Source organism: Diospyros lotus, chromosome 11 (genome assembly GCF_014633365.1).
Source record: "Diospyros lotus cultivar Yz01 chromosome 11, ASM1463336v1, whole genome shotgun sequence".
In the NCBI taxonomy this organism is placed as follows: Eukaryota; Viridiplantae; Streptophyta; class Magnoliopsida; order Ericales; family Ebenaceae; genus Diospyros; species Diospyros lotus.
In genome coordinates this window covers 17,729,565-17,748,171 of record NC_068348.1, presented here as the reverse complement: position 1 = coordinate 17,748,171, position 18,607 = coordinate 17,729,565, and the positions used below count along the sequence as shown (strand labels likewise).

The 18,607-nt window shown below is 38.3% G+C and overlaps 1 protein-coding gene across 1 annotated transcript in view; it reads right to left on the bottom strand.

Moving 5' to 3' along the window:
• The window catches only part of LOC127812686 (protein arginine N-methyltransferase 7), a 39,721-nt gene that overhangs the window by 8,328 nt on the left and 12,786 nt on the right, over window positions 1-18,607 (bottom strand). The window contains exons 4-6 of the mRNA XM_052353190.1: window positions 1,416-1,580; window positions 1,214-1,332; window positions 1,031-1,131 (exon numbers count right to left, since the gene is read on the bottom strand). Of these exons, the coding sequence (XP_052209150.1) occupies window positions 1,031-1,131; window positions 1,214-1,332; window positions 1,416-1,580 (385 nt within the window). The remainder of the gene's footprint in view (window positions 1-1,030; window positions 1,132-1,213; window positions 1,333-1,415; window positions 1,581-18,607) is intronic.

The following is an 18,607-nucleotide window of genomic DNA, read 5'->3' as shown; positions in this document are numbered from 1 at the left end:
CACAGGTCTCCACAAAGTCTTTTGATTTTTTTTTATCAACAAAAATCCATGCTCAAGAATAACTACAAAAAAAATTAAAAATGCCCAGTTCATCACTTGAGCTTGAAATTACATACGCAAAGAATCTGAACAAATTTTGTATTTAGTTCATCTCTATACAAAAACTGGATCCCACAATATGCAGATACTATTGAGTTGTTATCCATTGTAAGCTTTTAGATGAAGATGCATATACTTCCCAGGCTGAATCAGAAAGAAGCTTATGAATACAATACCTCTAGTTAACTCTTGCATAGATTTTTCCCCCTGGGGATAGGTAAATAGGATAGGAATAAGGGCTACCTTAAACAGAGGTAAAACCCTGTCCAACCTCCATGCACAAAAAAATTATCTTCCTATATATATATATATATATATCAAAAGGCATGTATAGATCATTCAAAATGTTTAACAAAAGAATAAAAAAAAGTTAAACCATCTCTCTGATATCCAAAAGAACAGGGAAACGGAATATTTCCATTAGCGCAATACATAGAACTGTAATATGCATTAAAGCATTGAACATGGAGTTCAAATTTTCAGTTAAAGTACCTCCAACCAACACCACCATTCATGTTGTTAGAAGTATATATACAATATAAATCAGTCATGATGGCCAACAAGGAGCATAAAAACCAAAATGCTTCATTACTTCAGAAATATTTTTGGCCTTCACTCCATTGCTCCCAACCCAACAACCTTGAATAGGGGAGACAGCAGTAGCAGATAATATTTCTAAAACTGATTCATTTCCTAAGTTTACTCCCAAATGCACCTGCAGTACATGATAATTGCAGAGACTAATTTATAACACCTTCACTTACAACTCCCAAACTCACCTCCAACACATGATAATTGAAGAAACTTAGAATACCACTTTTTTTTTCTTTTTTTTTTTGGGGGGGGGGGGGGGGGGGGGGGGTGGAGGCGGCTGATACCTTAGAATGCCTTCACTTACAAACTGAAAAAATAAACAAGCACCTTCACTCACTAGGTAATGATGATTGTGAATTCATGCTAAATAGAAACCTTATCCATTTTGGACCAGTGGAATAAATGATTCTTCCTTCACAATCAAGCTGAAGTTTCCACCTGAAAATAGAACCAATTTATTGGAAATCATCCTAATAAATTTGTGGCAAGGATGCATTAATTATTGTACCAAAATGTATACCATGAAATAACAGCATGAACTGTACCATCATTAATTGCCTTTATGTGGACCTTGGTTTTTCCTTGGCTTTCTGGCCTTCTCCAAAAGTCAAATTCAAAAATTTTGAAGGGTTCTGATAGCTGGATAAATGTTAAAACTGAGTAGGAAAGGAAATAAGCCTCTACTTTTCCTAGTAATTTTTCCAAGAATAGATATGCCTTACAAGTTTGATTTCATCTTTCATTGCACTGCAATGCATGACAAATTGTTTTGACTTCACACATAAAATTGTCTCTTTCCCCATTGGAACAAGTCGGATGTTGTCTGAAGCTTTTGCTTCATTATTATATAAATCATGAAGCTTCCACAAATACTCACTTTCAACCAACTGCAATACAAAAATTCGAGGAAGAAAATCTTAACATTAGCAAATAACGCGATCAAGGTAAATGAGGAAATCCTTTACCATCCTTCTGATGAGAATTGAGTTTTACAACCTCGTAATCAGTGGATAATTTTTTATTCCCCCTGGGAGAAATAAAAGAACCAGAAAACAAACAATATATCACATCATAAAATTGAGAGGAAGAGTGTAACGACCCCAAACTGGAGGCAATGATCAACACTATCCCCAAATAGGACTGCAGCCTCAGTAGGAAGTAGTACACCTCATATACAATCTCTGCTCAAGAACATTCAAATTATTGAGACAAAGGAGATGAAAAATAGCTCATTCTCATTCAAAGGAAATAAGCTGCTTGCAGCATTTAAATACATAAAATGTAATGCCCTGCTCTAACTGTCAACTACCGCTACTAACCAACCAATGAACTAACTAACTGTACAAACAAACCATATAACAAAAAATACGTTTAATATCTGTTACTCCCCCTCAAGATGGACCATGAATATCAAGAATGGCCATCTTGGCTAATAAAGGAAACAACCGAGCAGCTGGGAGAGGCTTAGTAAGCACATCGGCCAGTTGATGCTGAGTGCGAATAGGAAGGAGCTTGAGGATTCCATCAGCAATCTTGACCCGAACAAAATGACAATCAAGCTCAATGTGTTTTGTATGCTCATGGAAAACAGGATTAGTAGCTATGCGTACGGCTGCTTGGTTGTCACAAAAAGGTAGAGCAGGAGCAAGAGAAGAGACCTGGAAGTCCAACAAAAGTTGAGTAAGCCACACAAGCTCACTGGCAGTGGAGGCAAGAGCATGATACTCAGCTTCAGCAGAAGATCTGGAGACAGTGCTCTGCTTCTTTGCTCTTGCTCTCCAGGAGACCAAGGACTCCCCAAGGAATATGCAGAGACCTGTAACAGATTTCCTTAGTCTAGACATGAGCCCCAATCAGCATCAGAAAAGGCACAAAGTTGAAGAGAGGATGAAGCTGAAAAAAATAACCCTTGACTAGGAGCAGCCTTCAAATATTGGAGAATGTGATGAGCTGCATCAAGGTGAGGCTGTTGAGGTTGAGAAACAAATCGGCTGAGCTTGTGAACAGCAAAAGTAATATCAGGCCTAGAGATAGTAAAATAAAGTATTCTACCAATAAGCCTCCCATACACAGTAGGATCCTCAAGTAAATCCCCCTCAAAAGAACTTAACTTGGTGTTGGGAATCATAGGTAAAGAAGCAGGTTTGCAAGCAAAAAATCCAGTATCCTCAAGGAGCTGTAAAGTATAGTGCCTTCGAGAGAAAAATATACCTTTGGCAGATTGAGCTATTTCCAAACCAAGAAAGTACTTTAACAGGCCAAGGTCCTTAAGCTTAAATTGACCGTGAAGGAATACCTTGAGAGAATCTATGACTGCAATGTTAGGACCAATGATAAAGATGTCATCAACATAAACAAGAAGAGCCACAAATGAATTACCAATACCCTTAGTGAACAGAGAGTAATCTGACCGAGACTGATGAAAACCATGTTGAACAAGGACACTAGAAAAATTGGAAAACCACTGGCGGGAGGCTTGTTTTAAGCCATACATGGACTTGTGTAATTTGCATACTAACCTCTCCCCCTGAGAATAAGCATGATTTTGAGGCTGATAGACAAGGGAAAGATCCATGTACACCTCCTCAAAAAGATCACCATTAAAAAAGCATTATTAACATCAAGTTGAACTAGAGACCACTTGTGAATAGAAGCAAGAGCAAGTGGGACTTTGACTGTTACCAGCTTGGAAACCGGGGGGGGGGGGGGGGGGGGGAAGTGTCAAGAAAGTCTAAGCCCTCTTGTTGTGTACCCTTTGGCCACTAAACGGGCTTTATGCCTCTCTATGGTGCCATCAAATTTGTACTTGATCTTATATACCCATTTGCAGCCAATAGAATGTTTGTCATGTGGAAGAGGGGTAACAGACCAAGTGTTATTTTGCTCCATAGCCTCTAACTCAGCAGCCATGGCATGCCTCCAATGAGCATATTGGACAGCCAGATGAAACGTGGAAGACACTGTAAGAAGAAAAGATCTATGAGAAGAAGAAAGAATGGTGTGAGAGAGGTATTGGTGCAAGGGATACAGTGCCTGAGCAAGGGGTGGTGGTTTGCTAGCCAAGAGGTTACAATGAAATTCTTGTAGATAAGGAGGTTTTGTGGCTCTAGCAAACCTACGGACAAGAAGAGAAGACAAAGCAGGAGGCTGAGGATTAGAGAGGATAACATGATCCTCAGCTAAACCAGGAGAGGCAATAGGATCAGGTGAAGGGAGGATTGTACAAGGCAAGTCAGGAGCTGGCTTGGGCAAAACAAGGTTAGGAAAGGGATTCATCACTTCATCAGAAGTAGTGGCAGAATGGAAGGGAAAAATGTGTTCATGGAAAACATCTCAAGAAACAAAAATGGCTTTAGTGGCTATGTCATACAGCTTGTAGCCTTTCATACCGGGAGGATAACCAATAAAACACAAGCTGTAGCTCTAGGGTGGAATTTGGTTCTATGAGAGGGCAAGGTAGAAGCAAAGCATAGGCTGCCAAATACTCTAAAGAAATCATAGTCAACAGGGGAATGGTATAACAGTTGATAAGGGGATTGATTTTGCAAAACAGAGGCTGGTGTTCTGTTTATCAGAAATGCAGCAGCAAGGACACATTCTCCCCAAAATTTAATAGGCACCCGAGCCTAAAAATATAAGGCCCTAGCCACATTAAGAAGGTGCTGGTGTTTACGTTCTACAACTGAGTTTTGCTCAGGTCTCTCAACACAGGAGAATTGATGAACAACCCCTTCTGAAGCAAAGAAATCAGTAAACAGAAACTCAGGTGTATTATCAGACCAAAACCTTTTAATCACTGTATGGAATTGAGTCTCAACAAGTGAGAAAAACTTGGGAATAATAGATCTAGCATCAAATTTATGCCTCATGAGAAAAACCCAAGTAAACCGTGTACAGTCATCCACCAAAGTCAAAAAATATCTATGCCCAGCATAAGTAACATGGTATGGACCTTAAGTGTCACAATGGATAAGCTCAAATGCAGACTTAGACAAATGATTATTAGAAATGAAAGATAATTGTCTCTGTTTAGCCAAGGGTCAAATTGAACAAGGTATATCAGTCTTCTTGTAGTCATGTGTAATTCAACGCATCCTTCAATTGGACCAACTTTTTAAAAGAAAGATGGCCTAACCTACTGTGCCAAGTATGGCTACCAACCATATTAACTACAGAAACATAAGGAGTACAGCCCTTAGTTACATTTGGACTGCCAAGCCCCATTGAGTTTGCATCCAAAACATAAGAGTCCTTCAAGTAGATTACCCCTGCCAATCATCCTCAGGTGGTCCACATCCTGAATAATGCAAGCATGATTAAAGAAGCTGAGAGACAATGAGTTCTTCCCAGTCAATGCACTCACAAATATCAAGTTGAATTTGAAATGAGGCATATAAAGTACATTCTCAAGTACTAGGTGAGAGTTAATCCTCATAGTCCCAATGAAATTTACAAATATCTGACCATGATTAGGCAGTGTAACAAAAGCATTTTGAACAGGCCTCACATACTCAAAAGAAGACTGATTGCAACATATATGATTTGTGGCACCCGAATCAATTATCCAATACCTAGGGTAACTAAGCCCTGGATTAACTGAAATAGAGAAGCAGGTACCTGATGCTTGATCAGGAGAAGTATCAACCTCTGTGCCTGTCTTAGCATCAGAAAGGTGTGAGCTGAGCATTCCCATCAATTGCTGATATTAAGAAGCACTTAAGGTCTGCATAAAACTCCCAAAACTTTCATGATTCTTAGGCTGATTAGGGACACATTCAGAAACTTGACTAACAACAGCAGAATTTGCCTGACCAAGTTGGTTAATCCTTTGTTTAGGTTTGTATCCCGGAGGATATCCATGCAACTTGTAACACTTACCAATTGTATGTCCATTGAACCCATAGTGTGTACAAAAAGGACACTCCTGATGATTTTACCATAACCAGGTTTACTCCCATCATGTTTAACAGAAAACACTATTGATTCATTCCCACCAGCAAAGGTAATTATATTTCTTTGATATTCTTCTTGAGATATAAGAGCAAAGACTTTATTGATAGGAGGAATAGGATCCATAAGGAGCAACTGACCTCTAACTTGCGCAAACGAGTCATTTAGCCCCATCAGAAAAGACATGACATACTCGGTTTGATAGTGATCTGCAAGAGCTTTAGTACCTCCACAAGAACACTTCCCACGAGCACATAGGCCTATAATTGCTAAGTTCTTCCCAAATTGTCTTAAGCTTAGTGAAATAGGAGCTTACAGAAAGTTGACCTTGAGTTAGATTCATCAGTTCACGTCACAATTGGAATATACGAGGTCCATTGCTCTACTAGTAGCATTCCTTGAGCTCTATCCAGATCTCATGTGCGGACTCTGAGTAAATCACACTAGCCGAAATTTCCTTGGACATCGAATTGAGTATCTAAGAAATGACTATATGATTGTTGTGGGTCCATGCATTGAAAAGCGGATCACCAATTGTCGGCCTTCCAATGGATCTATCAATGAACCCTAGCTTATTCTTTACCGACAACGCGATCAACATGGCACGACTCCACGAGGCATAATTGTCCCCAGTTAATGGCTAAGAAACAAGGACAAGACCAGGACTATCGGAATGATGAAGAAAGTACGGACTTGAACCATCGTCGATGTCTGAATTGCTCATCGACGAGGACAAATCTGGAATTGTTGTCGCCATAGAACAAGTATGGACGAATAGCAGGATTTTGGAAGAAAAATGAAACTAAAGACTTCGAACAAAGAAGAATGCAAGATCCGTTGAGGTCGCCAGAGAATGACCAGAAAACCACAATGCGGATTGCGAAATGGGAAGCAAGTTATTGCCCTATTACCATATTGAGACAAAGGAGATGAAAAATACCTTGTTCTCATTCAAAGGAAATAAGCTGCTTGCAGCGTTTAAATACATAAAATGTAATGCCCTGCTCTAACTGTCAACTACCGCTACTAACCAACCAATGAACTAACTGTACAAACAAACCATATAACAAAAAATACAATTAATATCTGTTACAAATCAATGCCCATAGGTAATCTAAACAAATCACAAAAGGTCCAAATGTTGCACAACAAATCATGTCACGTGGCTGATATTATTGTATAATCATGTGTGAGATAAAGAAACCCATCAGGATTCCCCTACTTCCTTAGTTCAGTTATTTTTTGGACTAAGTATATAAAAAAATTTGAAAAAGAAAAAGTATTAATATGATTTTCATCATAATTATCTCCTTAGATTTATTTCTTAGTTACTGGGCCTTTTCATCAATGATTATCTCCTCGAATTTATTTGTTAGTTATTGGACCTTTTCATCATAATTATCTCCTTGGATTTATTTCTTACTTACTAGGCTTTGGTTGCCATTTAATAGCCCAAATCACCCAATGGGCCACTCATACATATAAACCCATTAGGAAGATCATTTCGACCACCCACTAAGTTGCCCTAATTGATACCCTATAAAAGTAATGAATCTCTTCACTTTCCCATCTCTTACAAAACCAATAAAGTACGACACACATCAAGGAGAAGAAAATATCACTTGATGATGGCTAGGGATGTTGAAGCATTTATTATCAATGTCTAGGTACCTCTTTCTTCTCTCTCAATCTTTGCAGACTCAATAACAATGGTGGGTAAAACTTTAACAGTGTATTGCTAACTCATAATCATATTCTTGGTCAGACCTTCACCCCTAATGGGAACACCTCATGATTGCCAACCACAATCACTGCCAGGCTAGTCATGACTTGGTTGCAATCAAGACCAAATCACTAAGTGGTCATCATCGGTGCAGTCACATCTACCATGGTTGTAGCCAAGTCACAATAGCAACTCTTGGGGTCTCCATGACCTGGTCGGGGTTACAACCTGAGTCACAACCAACACCGATAGCAACTTTGGTCACAACTTGAGACCTCATATTGAAGCCCCCCAATTAACCTTTTCAGAACAAGCAACTAGAATTCCTCTAAGCAACTAGAATTCCCCTAATTGACTTTTCAAAAGAATCTGATTTCCAAGCAACTAGAATTCCTCTAGCCAAATTCTTAAGACTACTTGTCTCTTAAACATTCCAAGATAGAATCTTCATATTGATTAAATATCCCTATCTTCCTTATCCCTTTTCTCGGCCTGCTAGGCTACTCTTTTGTTAATTCCCTAATCAGTCAGTACCTTTAGAAGCTCCTCCTCATTACCTCTATCTACCAGCCTAAGAAACCTCCCTACTTCCCAGGTTTCTTTAGCCATAAAGAATGAATCAATAATATGCAAGTTTAAAAGATGAGTATAACTATTCTCCAACAACACAATTGTAGCCACCTGTGGAAGGACAACAGAGCCACCATGCTCTTCAGAACCATCCTGAATTAAATGTGAACCAGAAGCCGAAAGAATTGACTCTTAGTTCCTTGTTTTCCTCCATTATGTTGTCATGGTACGTTGGATTCTTAGTTCCTTGTTTCATCCCATCATGGCGTATATTTTTTGTCATCATGATATGTGGTTCCTCACCAGGTACATATTCTTTCCCATTTATTCTATTGGTCTAACGTGTTCCTTAAATAATTGTTGCTTTAGTTCTATTTCCTCACACCTTAATGCTTTCTATCCCCCACTAAGTCAGTTGAGATTTAATCCCATTCCTTTAATATTTCAAATCTATAGATACAAGCCTTTGATGTGCAGTGATTGTGGTATGATACTACTATCATTGAGATATGTTGATACCCAAGTGACGCTCTTGAATACACTAATTTCATTGATTATAGGAAGTACATGACACTAGGAGTCTTGCTAACCACTTGCTAAATTGTAACTATTTCTCTATTTACTATATGGCATGTATAGAGATATTGACATCAATGTGCCATTCTGTTATGATGACATGGATGTGATGAGATATCAATTACTCAATACGACATTTTGAGTTATTATTAATATTACATGAGGGCTCTAACTTGATTATTATGAGCACAAACTGTATGATATGAGGTTTACTACACCTTATTGGGGCTCATAGTTCTACTATGGGAGAGGGGATCTATAAGCGAAGGTATAGCTTGGGTTAAATAGAAGCTTTAAAAACAATGGTAACTTACTTTTGCCAAAGCACCCTCATTTTGGCACTTCTAAATGTAATTAGAAGAAAACTACACAAGAAAATAAATTCATATAGAAAAGTAAAGAAATATTTAAGAATGGGATAAAATGTGTCCACTAGACTATGGGTTTCACTCAATAAATCATTGTCAAAGGAAAATCCACAAAGATCGTAAAAAGAGAGATAGGGATGCTCAAGTCTGGTTTGCATGCCCAATGAAGTCTGGATCCAACTTCTTACAAGTTGGAAGTTAATGATTCAAGAGAACAACTCTTGTTCTAAACAAAAAGTAAAATCCTAGAACTAGCAATTATAACTCACCAATCTAGAAGATCTAATGGACATCAGCAAGGTATACCCCATTATTTTAGGTCAAGTCCAAACTAGTTAACTGGCAATGTAGGATGAACCAGAAGCCTAGTTATAGTGCCCAATTGCGCACTAACCTAGAACTCACAAAGGGTGTTGATCGATTTAGATAGCAAGACGATGGTCATGGAAGTCAAAACCAGCTAAACAACGTAGCAACTTATATGCCAAATCAACTAGACCTGAAAATGGATGGTGCTAACGTGTGTGACATATACTCTACCATTGAGGCAACAGCCAATCCCTGATGAGTAGGAAGGCGCAGCAAAACCCAAGGCCTAAGCCTAGGCTAAGCGCCCATTGGTGTGGATCATAGGCCCCAATTGTGTTTAGCAACGCACACCTACAACGTGCCTTAGCATTAGCACACTCCTAGCACCAACCAATGGGCTCCCCATTTGGTTAGTTATCCCTGTGATAACTTTTATAACACCTTTAGCTTCAAATCCCAATGGCCTAAAGGATCGTTAGGCCACGCTTTCACAATTCATATTCATACTAAAGATCAAAAATCAAACAAGCTTTTACACTTTGTTGAGGTTTGCCTAGAGTTTTTCCAATTGGAAGATCAGTGGAAGCTATTAGACAGTTAAGGTTTTTTAAACCTAAGTGTAATGAATGTAAACTATGGGGTCTAATTGTAAATTCCCTATAGTTGTTAATTTTAAAGGGTTCCGCCTCCTCTATAAATAAAAGGGCAAGGTAGCAGTCTAGCATCATCTTCTCTCTTTTCAAGTCTCAGTTACTATTGTGAGTACTTTTGTTCTAGAAAAAGTGAAACTTGTGTATTGAGTTCTTGGACTTTCTTGGAGTGAACAAGAAATTGTACTTGAGCGACAGAATTGTATGAGGGCTTGGGTTTTGTACTGATCAGTTTCTTCTCAATAAAAGCTGCTCAATTGGGGTGTTGGACTGCTGGATGTAGAGTCAATTAAATTGGCTTGAACTAGGATAAATCTGTTGTGTCTCCCTTCTGGTTTGATCTTTTCAATTCTGTTAATTTCTTTCTATTGTTCATTTTCATGTTCTTATAATTCCACTGCATCCGTGAGTGTTGGAGAGGGTTTATGAGAGGGTTTTCTCGCCTAAGGGTATAATCTAAGAGTCCTAAGGTTAACAATTTGGTATCAAAGCCACCCCTAGGATCAAGAACCGCTTTCTTGCAAGGTTTCCTTATATTTCTTATTGATTTAATCTACCTATTGTTTTCAAGCATGGCTGCAACAAGAAATGATGTAGAGAAATTCACCGGCCATAATGATTTTGGCCTTTGGAGGATTAAAATGAAAGCTTTACTAGGGAACTTAGGATTAAAATCAGCCTTAGAAGAGGAAGAAAAATTACCTGAAACCCTCTCGGCAGAATAGAAACAAGAAAGGTTTAAACAGAGGGACGAAATAGATGAGAAGGCCTATAATACATTGATTCTTAGCCTTGGTGATAAAGTTTTAAGAGAAGTATCCAAGATGACCACCGCCCTATTCCTATGGAATGGGTTAGAGACTCTATACCTAACCAAGACCCTTTCTACTCGGTTGTTCTTAAAAACCCACTTCTTCTCATTTAGAATGGGAGAAGGTCAAAAATTGCATAACCATATTGATGATTTTACAAAGTTGTGTTTGGACCTAGAGAACATAGATATTAAGTATGATGATGAGGACAAGGCCCTCATCCTCTTGCACTCTTTGCCTAAGACCTATGAGACCTTTGTTGACATACTAAAGCATGGTAGGGAAAACCTTTCATTAGATGATGTAATTGGAGCTCTAAACTCCAAGGAACTGCAACAAAAGGTAGAGGTCAAGAGTTCTCCACAAGATGCCCTAGTAGCTAGGTCTAGGCTAGAGATGTCAAAAGGGCCGGGCTATGGCCCGGCCCGTCACTGTTCAAACGGGCAGGGCCAAGCCCCCCACCCCCCAATGGGGCCCGGGGCAAAGAATTTGGGCCCACAGCCCAGCCTGACCCGTTGCGACCTTATGGGCCAGGCCCATGAGGCCCTTATGGGCTAGGCCCTATGGTTAACGAAAAATCATTTATTAAAACATTTCTATATTTTTCTGTAAATGGACTATCATTACTTGGAATGTTGAATTGTGAAAAACAAGTGCATAAAACTAGAAAACCCCACTAAAGTGATCCAATAAAGATCTAGGGTTGATGACAATTTCAACACATAATTATGGCTCGATGTGGAGTTCGAACAACAAGGGATCGAGTTAGTAGATGAATTAAGTGAAGATGATGTTGATGACAAGCTGAAGCCACTTTACCTTTGCAATTTTGTACTATTTTCTTTTATTTAATCAAAAAGATATAAAAATTTAATTTAACTATTGTACCCCCTCACCAATCTGTATTGGCAATCACCATTTGAGTGATGGGAGTTTTTTGCTAGCAGCAAGATAATGATCTTGCTACAACAAGAGATTTAAAAATTTCTTACCTCTAAAAAAAGGCTAGGATTATTAGGGATGGTTGTTAGCTCATGTAAAAAAGCTAAAAAAACTATTTTATTAAACTTCTTCAAGTGATGGCTTGAAGAGAGAGGAGTAGGCCATTTGTTTACCGAACGGCTCGAACCTCTATAAATTGCAGTGTCCCTTGCTCATTTATTTTTTTAACTGTGTTGTTCTTAATTAATTATTGATATTGGATGCTAAAAAAATTACATTTCGTAATATATATAAATATAACCATCAATATATTTAAAATTTTCAAACTAAATTTTTTATATATTTAAATTATAAGTAAACATTCTCCTTTTTATATGTGCATTATTTTTCATATCAATTCACAAAAAAATTTACAAGGCATATAGAATTTTGAAATATAAAATGATAAAATAATATTTAAAACTTAAGATAGAAAATTGTTTAAAAAGGAAAAAAAGAAAAAAATGATTTTTATATGCATTATTTTGATATTTATATATGCATTATTTAAAAAAAGAAAAAAAAAAGGGTCGGGCTCGATGGGGCTGGCTTACTAGGGCCTGTGGGCCGGCCCACTGAGCCCAGCCCACTAGGTCCTGTGGGCTAAGGGCCAGGCCGAGCCCTACCCACTGCAAAAAAGGCCGAATCGAGCCCGACCCTTTGAGTAAATGGGCCGATCCAACCCGTTTAAAAAGCCCAAAAAGCTCGTGGGCCGGGCCGAGCCTGCCCTTTTGACATCTCTATTCTAGGCCAGAAAAGGGGGATCAAAGAAATAAGGGTAGAGGAAGATCTAAGTCTAGAAATAGTAGGAGATCTGTTAGGTGTTGCTTGTGTCATGAAGAGGGTCATATTAAGAGGAATTGCCCAAACAAGAAAAAGGAATTTCAAGAAAAATCTAGCCTCGAATGTTCTAGCACCATGAGTGAATTCAGCTATGATAGTTTAGGAGTTCTATAGTTTTTTTTTTTTTCTTTCTAGGCATGCAGTAAAAGTAGCATAGGGCCTAGGTTTAGAATGTTCTTATCATAGGTAATATGTATTTTTCATATAAGAGTCATGGTGGAGGGGTGGAATAGGTTGTCCAGGCAACAATTAAGGTCAAGGGAATTGGAGATGGGAGAATAGGATACATGGTGGAGCTGTTCCAAATTATTAGAAGCTGTAAAATATGTCCCTGTTTTAATAGAAAGCCTAATGTCCTCAGGAATAATTAGATAGTGAGAATTAGAGTCCTAAGAGTTGCTAGGATCTCTTAGAGAGATGGAAGCAACCCTCGAGAATAGAGGTTATGTGGTGCATGCTTGCAGGTTATGTGGATAAGCTGCAGTCACTAAGGATAGCCCATGATAAGTTAGGTTAGGGCATTTCTTGAGGATGGCTCACAATGGTGAGCAAGGACTAGGAAAGGTATCTAAGGCTGCTAGGTACAGATGTCAAAAGGGTAGGCCCATTTACTAAAAGAGTTGGGCCCAGTTCGACCTTTTTTGCCGTGGGTAGGGCCTGGCCTGGCCCACAGCCCCCCTACCCTGTAGGGGAGCCGGGCCGGGCTAGCTCGTGGGCTAGAGGGTCGGGCTGGGCCCTTAGCCCACAGGGCCTAGTGGGCCTGGCCCATAGGCCCTGGTAAGCCTGGCCCACTGAGCTCGGCCCCTTTTTTCTTTTTTTAAAAAATAATGCATATATGAATATCAAAATAATGCATATATAAAAACTAATTTTTTTCTTTTTTTCCTTTTTAAACAATTTTCTATCTTAAGTTTTAAATATTATTTCATCATTTTATATTTCAAAATTCTATATGCCTTGTAAATTTTCCTATGAATTGATATGAAAAATAATGCACATATAAAAAGGAGAATGTTTATTTATAATTCAAATATATAAAAAATTTAGCTTGAAAATTTTAAATATATTGATGGTTATTATTTATATATATTAACAACATATCCAACCTTTATCCCACTATGTGGGGTCGGCTACATGAATTCTAGACTTCCATGTATTTCTATTTTTTGTCATATCTTCATTGAGATCCATACACTTCATATCAAACTTTAATGTCTCCCTCAAAGTCTTCTTAGGTCTGCCTCTACCTCTTTTTTTGATTAATTGTTCCATTTCATCAACTCTCCTCACAGGAGCGTCTCTTGGTCTTCTTCTCACATGACCAAACCATCTTAGTCTAATCTCTCTCATCTTCTACTCTATTGGCACTACTCCTATCTTATTACGAATAACTTCATTTCTAATTTTATCTTTTCTTGTATGACCGCACATCCATCTTAACATCCTCATCTCCGCTACACTCGTCTTTTGCTTATGTTGGTATTTGACTGCCCAACATTCTGAGCCGTACAACAAAACTGGTCTTATAGCTGTCCTATAGAATTTTCCTTTCAATTTTAATGGGATTTTATCATCACATAACACTCCCGATGCATTTCTCCATTTTAGCCAACCTGCCTTAATTCTATGTGTAACATCCTCGTGAATTTCTCCATCTTTTTGAATCACTAATCCCAAATATCGAAAATGGTCTTTTCTTTGTAAGATTTGGTCTTCCAATTTTATTATAACATCCTCCACTCTTGCATTCTTACTAAATTTACATTCCATATATTCTGTTTTCTTTCTGCTTAATTTAAATCCCTTAGATTCTAAATTGTTTCTCCATAACTCAAGCTTAGTGTTCACTCCTTCTTTTGTTTCATCCACCAACACTATGTCGTCTGCAAATAGCATACACCATGGCACATCTGTCTGAATATCTTTAGTGAGTTCATCCATTACTAAAGCAAATAAGTATGGACTTAGTGCAGAACCTTGATGCAATTCTATTGTAATTTTAAACGGTTCAGTATCCCCTCCGCATGTTCTGACCCTTGTCTCTGCACCATGATACATGTCCTTAAGGGCTTGTATATAGGCTATTCGGACTCCTTTCTGCCCTAAAACCCTCCATAATACTTCTCTAGGGACCCTATCATAAGCCTTTTCTAGATCTATAAACACCATATGTAGGTCCTTCTGATGATCCCGATACCTTTCCATTAGGCACCTCAGTAGGTATATAGCTTCTATTGTTGACCTACCGGGCATGAAACCAAATTGATTTTCTGAGACCTCTGTTTCTTTTCTGAGCCTCTGCTCTATTACTCTCTCCCAGAGTTTCATGGTATGGCTCATTAACTTAATTCCTCTGTAATTTTCACAGTTTTGAACATCTCCTTTGTTCTTATATATAGGGACCAAAGTACTCTTCCTCCACTCATCTGGCATCTATTTTGATTTAAGAATCACGTTAAATAATTTCGTTAGCTAGGAGATACCCTCTTCTCCCATGCATTTCCATGCTTCTATTGGTATATTATTCGGTCCCACCACCTTATGATTTTTCATCTTTTTTAATGCTTGCCTTATTTCATTTGGACTTATGCGTCGATAAAATGTATAGCTCACGTTCCCTTCGGAGTTACTAAGATGTCCCAACCTAACTCTTGTGTCGCCATCATCATTGAATAATTTTGTGAAATACTCTTTCCATCTCTCCTTAATCGCTCCCTCATTCACTAATACATTTTGATTTTCATCTTTTATGCATTTCACTTGATTTAAATCCCTTGTTTTTCTTTCTCTTGCTTTAGTTAATTTATATATATCCCTTTCTCCATCTTTTGTATCAAGTCGTTTATATAGATTCTCGTATGCTTTTGACCTTGCTTCACTAACAGCTTTTTTTGTTACCTTTTTTGATTCTTTATAATTTTTTTGATTTTCTTCATTGTTGCACTGATATACAGCCTTATAGCAATTTTTCTTATTTTTAATTTTCAATTGCACTTCTTCATTCCACCACCAAGACTCCTTAAGGTTAGGGGCTCTACCATTTGTCTCTCCAAGCACTACCTTTGCTGTGTTTCTCAGGGCGTTAGCCATTTCTCTCCACATTTGGTTTGTCTGTCCTTCTCCATTCCATTCTCTTCTACCTCTTAATTTTTCTTTGAAGATTAGTTGTTTCTCCCCTTTTAAATCCCACCACCTGATTCTTGGATTTTGTTTTATGTGATTTTTTCTCTTCCAATTTCCTACTTGGACGTCAAGTACTAGAAGTCTATGTTGAGTAGTCAAACACTCTCCTGGTATCACCTTACAATCCCTATAACATACCCGGTCCTCTTGTCTCATGAGAAAGTAATCTATTTGAGTGCTTGATGTGACATTTTTATATGTGATTAAGTGTTTCTCCCGTTTTTTGAACCTAGTATTGGTTATGATGAGCCCATATGCCATTGCAAAATCTAGAATAGACTTACCCTCATTATTAATTTTCCCGAATCCATACCCTCCATGTACCTCTCTATAGCCGTTTCCGTCTCTACCCACGTGACCATTTAAGTCACCTCCTATAATCACTTTCTCTCCTCTTGGTATCATTTGTATGAGTCCCTCTAGGTCCTCCCAGAATTTTATTTTTATCTCCTCACCTAACCCCGCTTGTGGTGCATATGTATTAAAGATATTCATAGTCATTCTTCCTAGAATAACCTTCACCATAATAATCCTATCCCCTATTCTCTTTACACCCACTACCTCATCTACTAAACTTTTATCCATAATGATTCCTACTCCATTTTTTGCTCGATCATTTTCTGTGTACCATATTTTATATCCATTTTCTGACAAAATTTTTGCTTTTTTTCCTACCCATCTCGTCTCTTGAAGGCACATAATATTAATCTCTCTCCTAATCATCACATCTACCACTTCCATAGCTTTGCCTGTTAATGTTCCTATGTTCCATGACCCAATCCTTAATCTATGATTTTGTTTTTGGCTTTGACTTTGAATTTGATTTTGTTTTTGATTTTGATTTTGTTTTTGGTTTTGATTTTGATTTTGTTTTTGGTTTTGGTTTTGATTTTGATTTTGATGTTGGACTAACTTCTTTACACACATCCGTCCAAGCAAATACGGGAACCCTTGCTCATTTATCACTACATCCGGGCGTCGATGCAGCGGCCGTAGCTCACTTGACACTACACTCGGGCAGTGTAGCGCGTCGCTATGAAGGGTTACGCTCACGCCCAAACATTTTTTCATATATATTATTTATATATATTGTGAAATATAAATTTTTTAGCATCCAATATCAAAAATTAATAAAGAATAACACAATTACAAAAAAAATTGAGCAAGGGACACTGCAATTTATAGAGGTTCAAGCCGTTCGATAAACAAATGACCTACTTCTCTCTCTTCAAGCCATCACTTGAAGAAGTTCAATAAAATAGTTTTTTTAGCTTTTTTACATGAGCTAGCAACCATCCCTAATAATCTTAGCCTTTTTTTAGAGGTAGGAAATTTTTAAATCTCTTGTTGCAGCAAGATCATTATCTTGCGGCTAGCAAAAAAACTCTCATCACTCAAATGGTGATTGCCAATACTAATTGGTGAGGGAGTACAATAGTTAAATTAAATTTTTACATATTTTCGATTAAATAAAAAAAAATAGTACAAAATTGCAAAGGTAAAGTGACTTCAAGTAGTCATCAACATCATCTTCACTTGATTCATCTACTAACTCGATCCCTTGTTGTTCGAACTCCACATCAAGCCATAATTATGTGTTGAAATTGACATCAGCCGTGGATCTTTATTGGATAACTTTAGTAGGTTTACTAGTTTTATGAACTTGTTTTTCACAATTCAACATTCCAAGTAATGATAGTCCATTTACAAAAAAATATAGAAATGTTTTGATAAATGATTTTCTGTTAATCGTAGGGCCTAACTGGCCAGGCCCATAAGAGCCTCATGGGCCTGGCCCATAAGGTCCCAACGGGCCAAGCCCAATGGGCCACAAGCTAGGCTGGGGCCTTTGATGGGCCAGGCCGGGGGCCCAAATTCTTTGGCCCAGCTTGGCCCCCCTCTTGGGGCCCGGGCCCAGCTCGACCTATTTGAACAATCCATAGCCTGGCCCGTCCTGAGCTGCCCGGCCTTTTTGACATCTCTAAGGCTAGAGATATTAGGGGAGGGGAAAATTTACAGGTGTATAGGAATAGAAACCATGTAGTTTGGTAAGGTTACCAAATGTAGAAGTCTCCAAAACAGACCTTGTATATGTCAAAAACCCATTGGAGATCAGTTTCTAGGATCTAGGGGGTACCTATCTAGGCTTTGTCTCATGGTGGAGCTAGTTAAAGTGTACCTAGTGAAGATGGCATGTCCCTAAGGAATTCCCAAGCATATTTGAGCTGGCTGGAATCGAATTTAAGCTTGCTGGAAATTGCTTCTGGTGTGAAGGGTTAGGTGTTGTGGAGTTGTGTAATAGGTATGCCTAGGTCTTACAAAAGCTAGGGTTCTTATCTATGAGGGAAAACTCTAATAATAGGACATGGAATTGGTTGATTCCAAGGCCAAGGGATGGAATTTGGAATGCTGGCCAGCAAGGAGAATCCTTTGGGATGTCCGAAACTAACCTATGAACCAGGGTATAGCAAAAAGGGAATCTGAAAAAAAAATTTAATCATATTCATAAAAGGAAGCTAGTGTTTAAGATAGTTTTGGCTCTTGCAGTGAGGGTCCTTGTGAATAGTGAGGGGAAATGGTGTGTGCAAGTGTGTTCTTGTATGGTGTAGCCATTATTGATCAAAAGTCCAGATTAAGCAAGGAAAGGGAAGAAGAATCATCTTGTAGGAAATGAGCAAGGGAATAGAAGGTTTGGTGTGCTGCCTAGGATGGGTAGTGATAGGTCTTAAGTTAGGTTCCGGTGAGGTATGGAAATTTGGGTTTATAAGATGCTTATGCACTGTCTTGAGCGCTAAGGATAGGCTGGGATATAGAGCCCCTTGTATAAGAAAGAGGGCTGCACTCATGTCCAAATAAATGGCATGGAGCCATGTAAATTTGGGGAGAGTCTTGGACTTAGGTGGAAGATCCCTTAGGTTAAATGGGTGGAGTGCTGTGTAAGTGTCTATT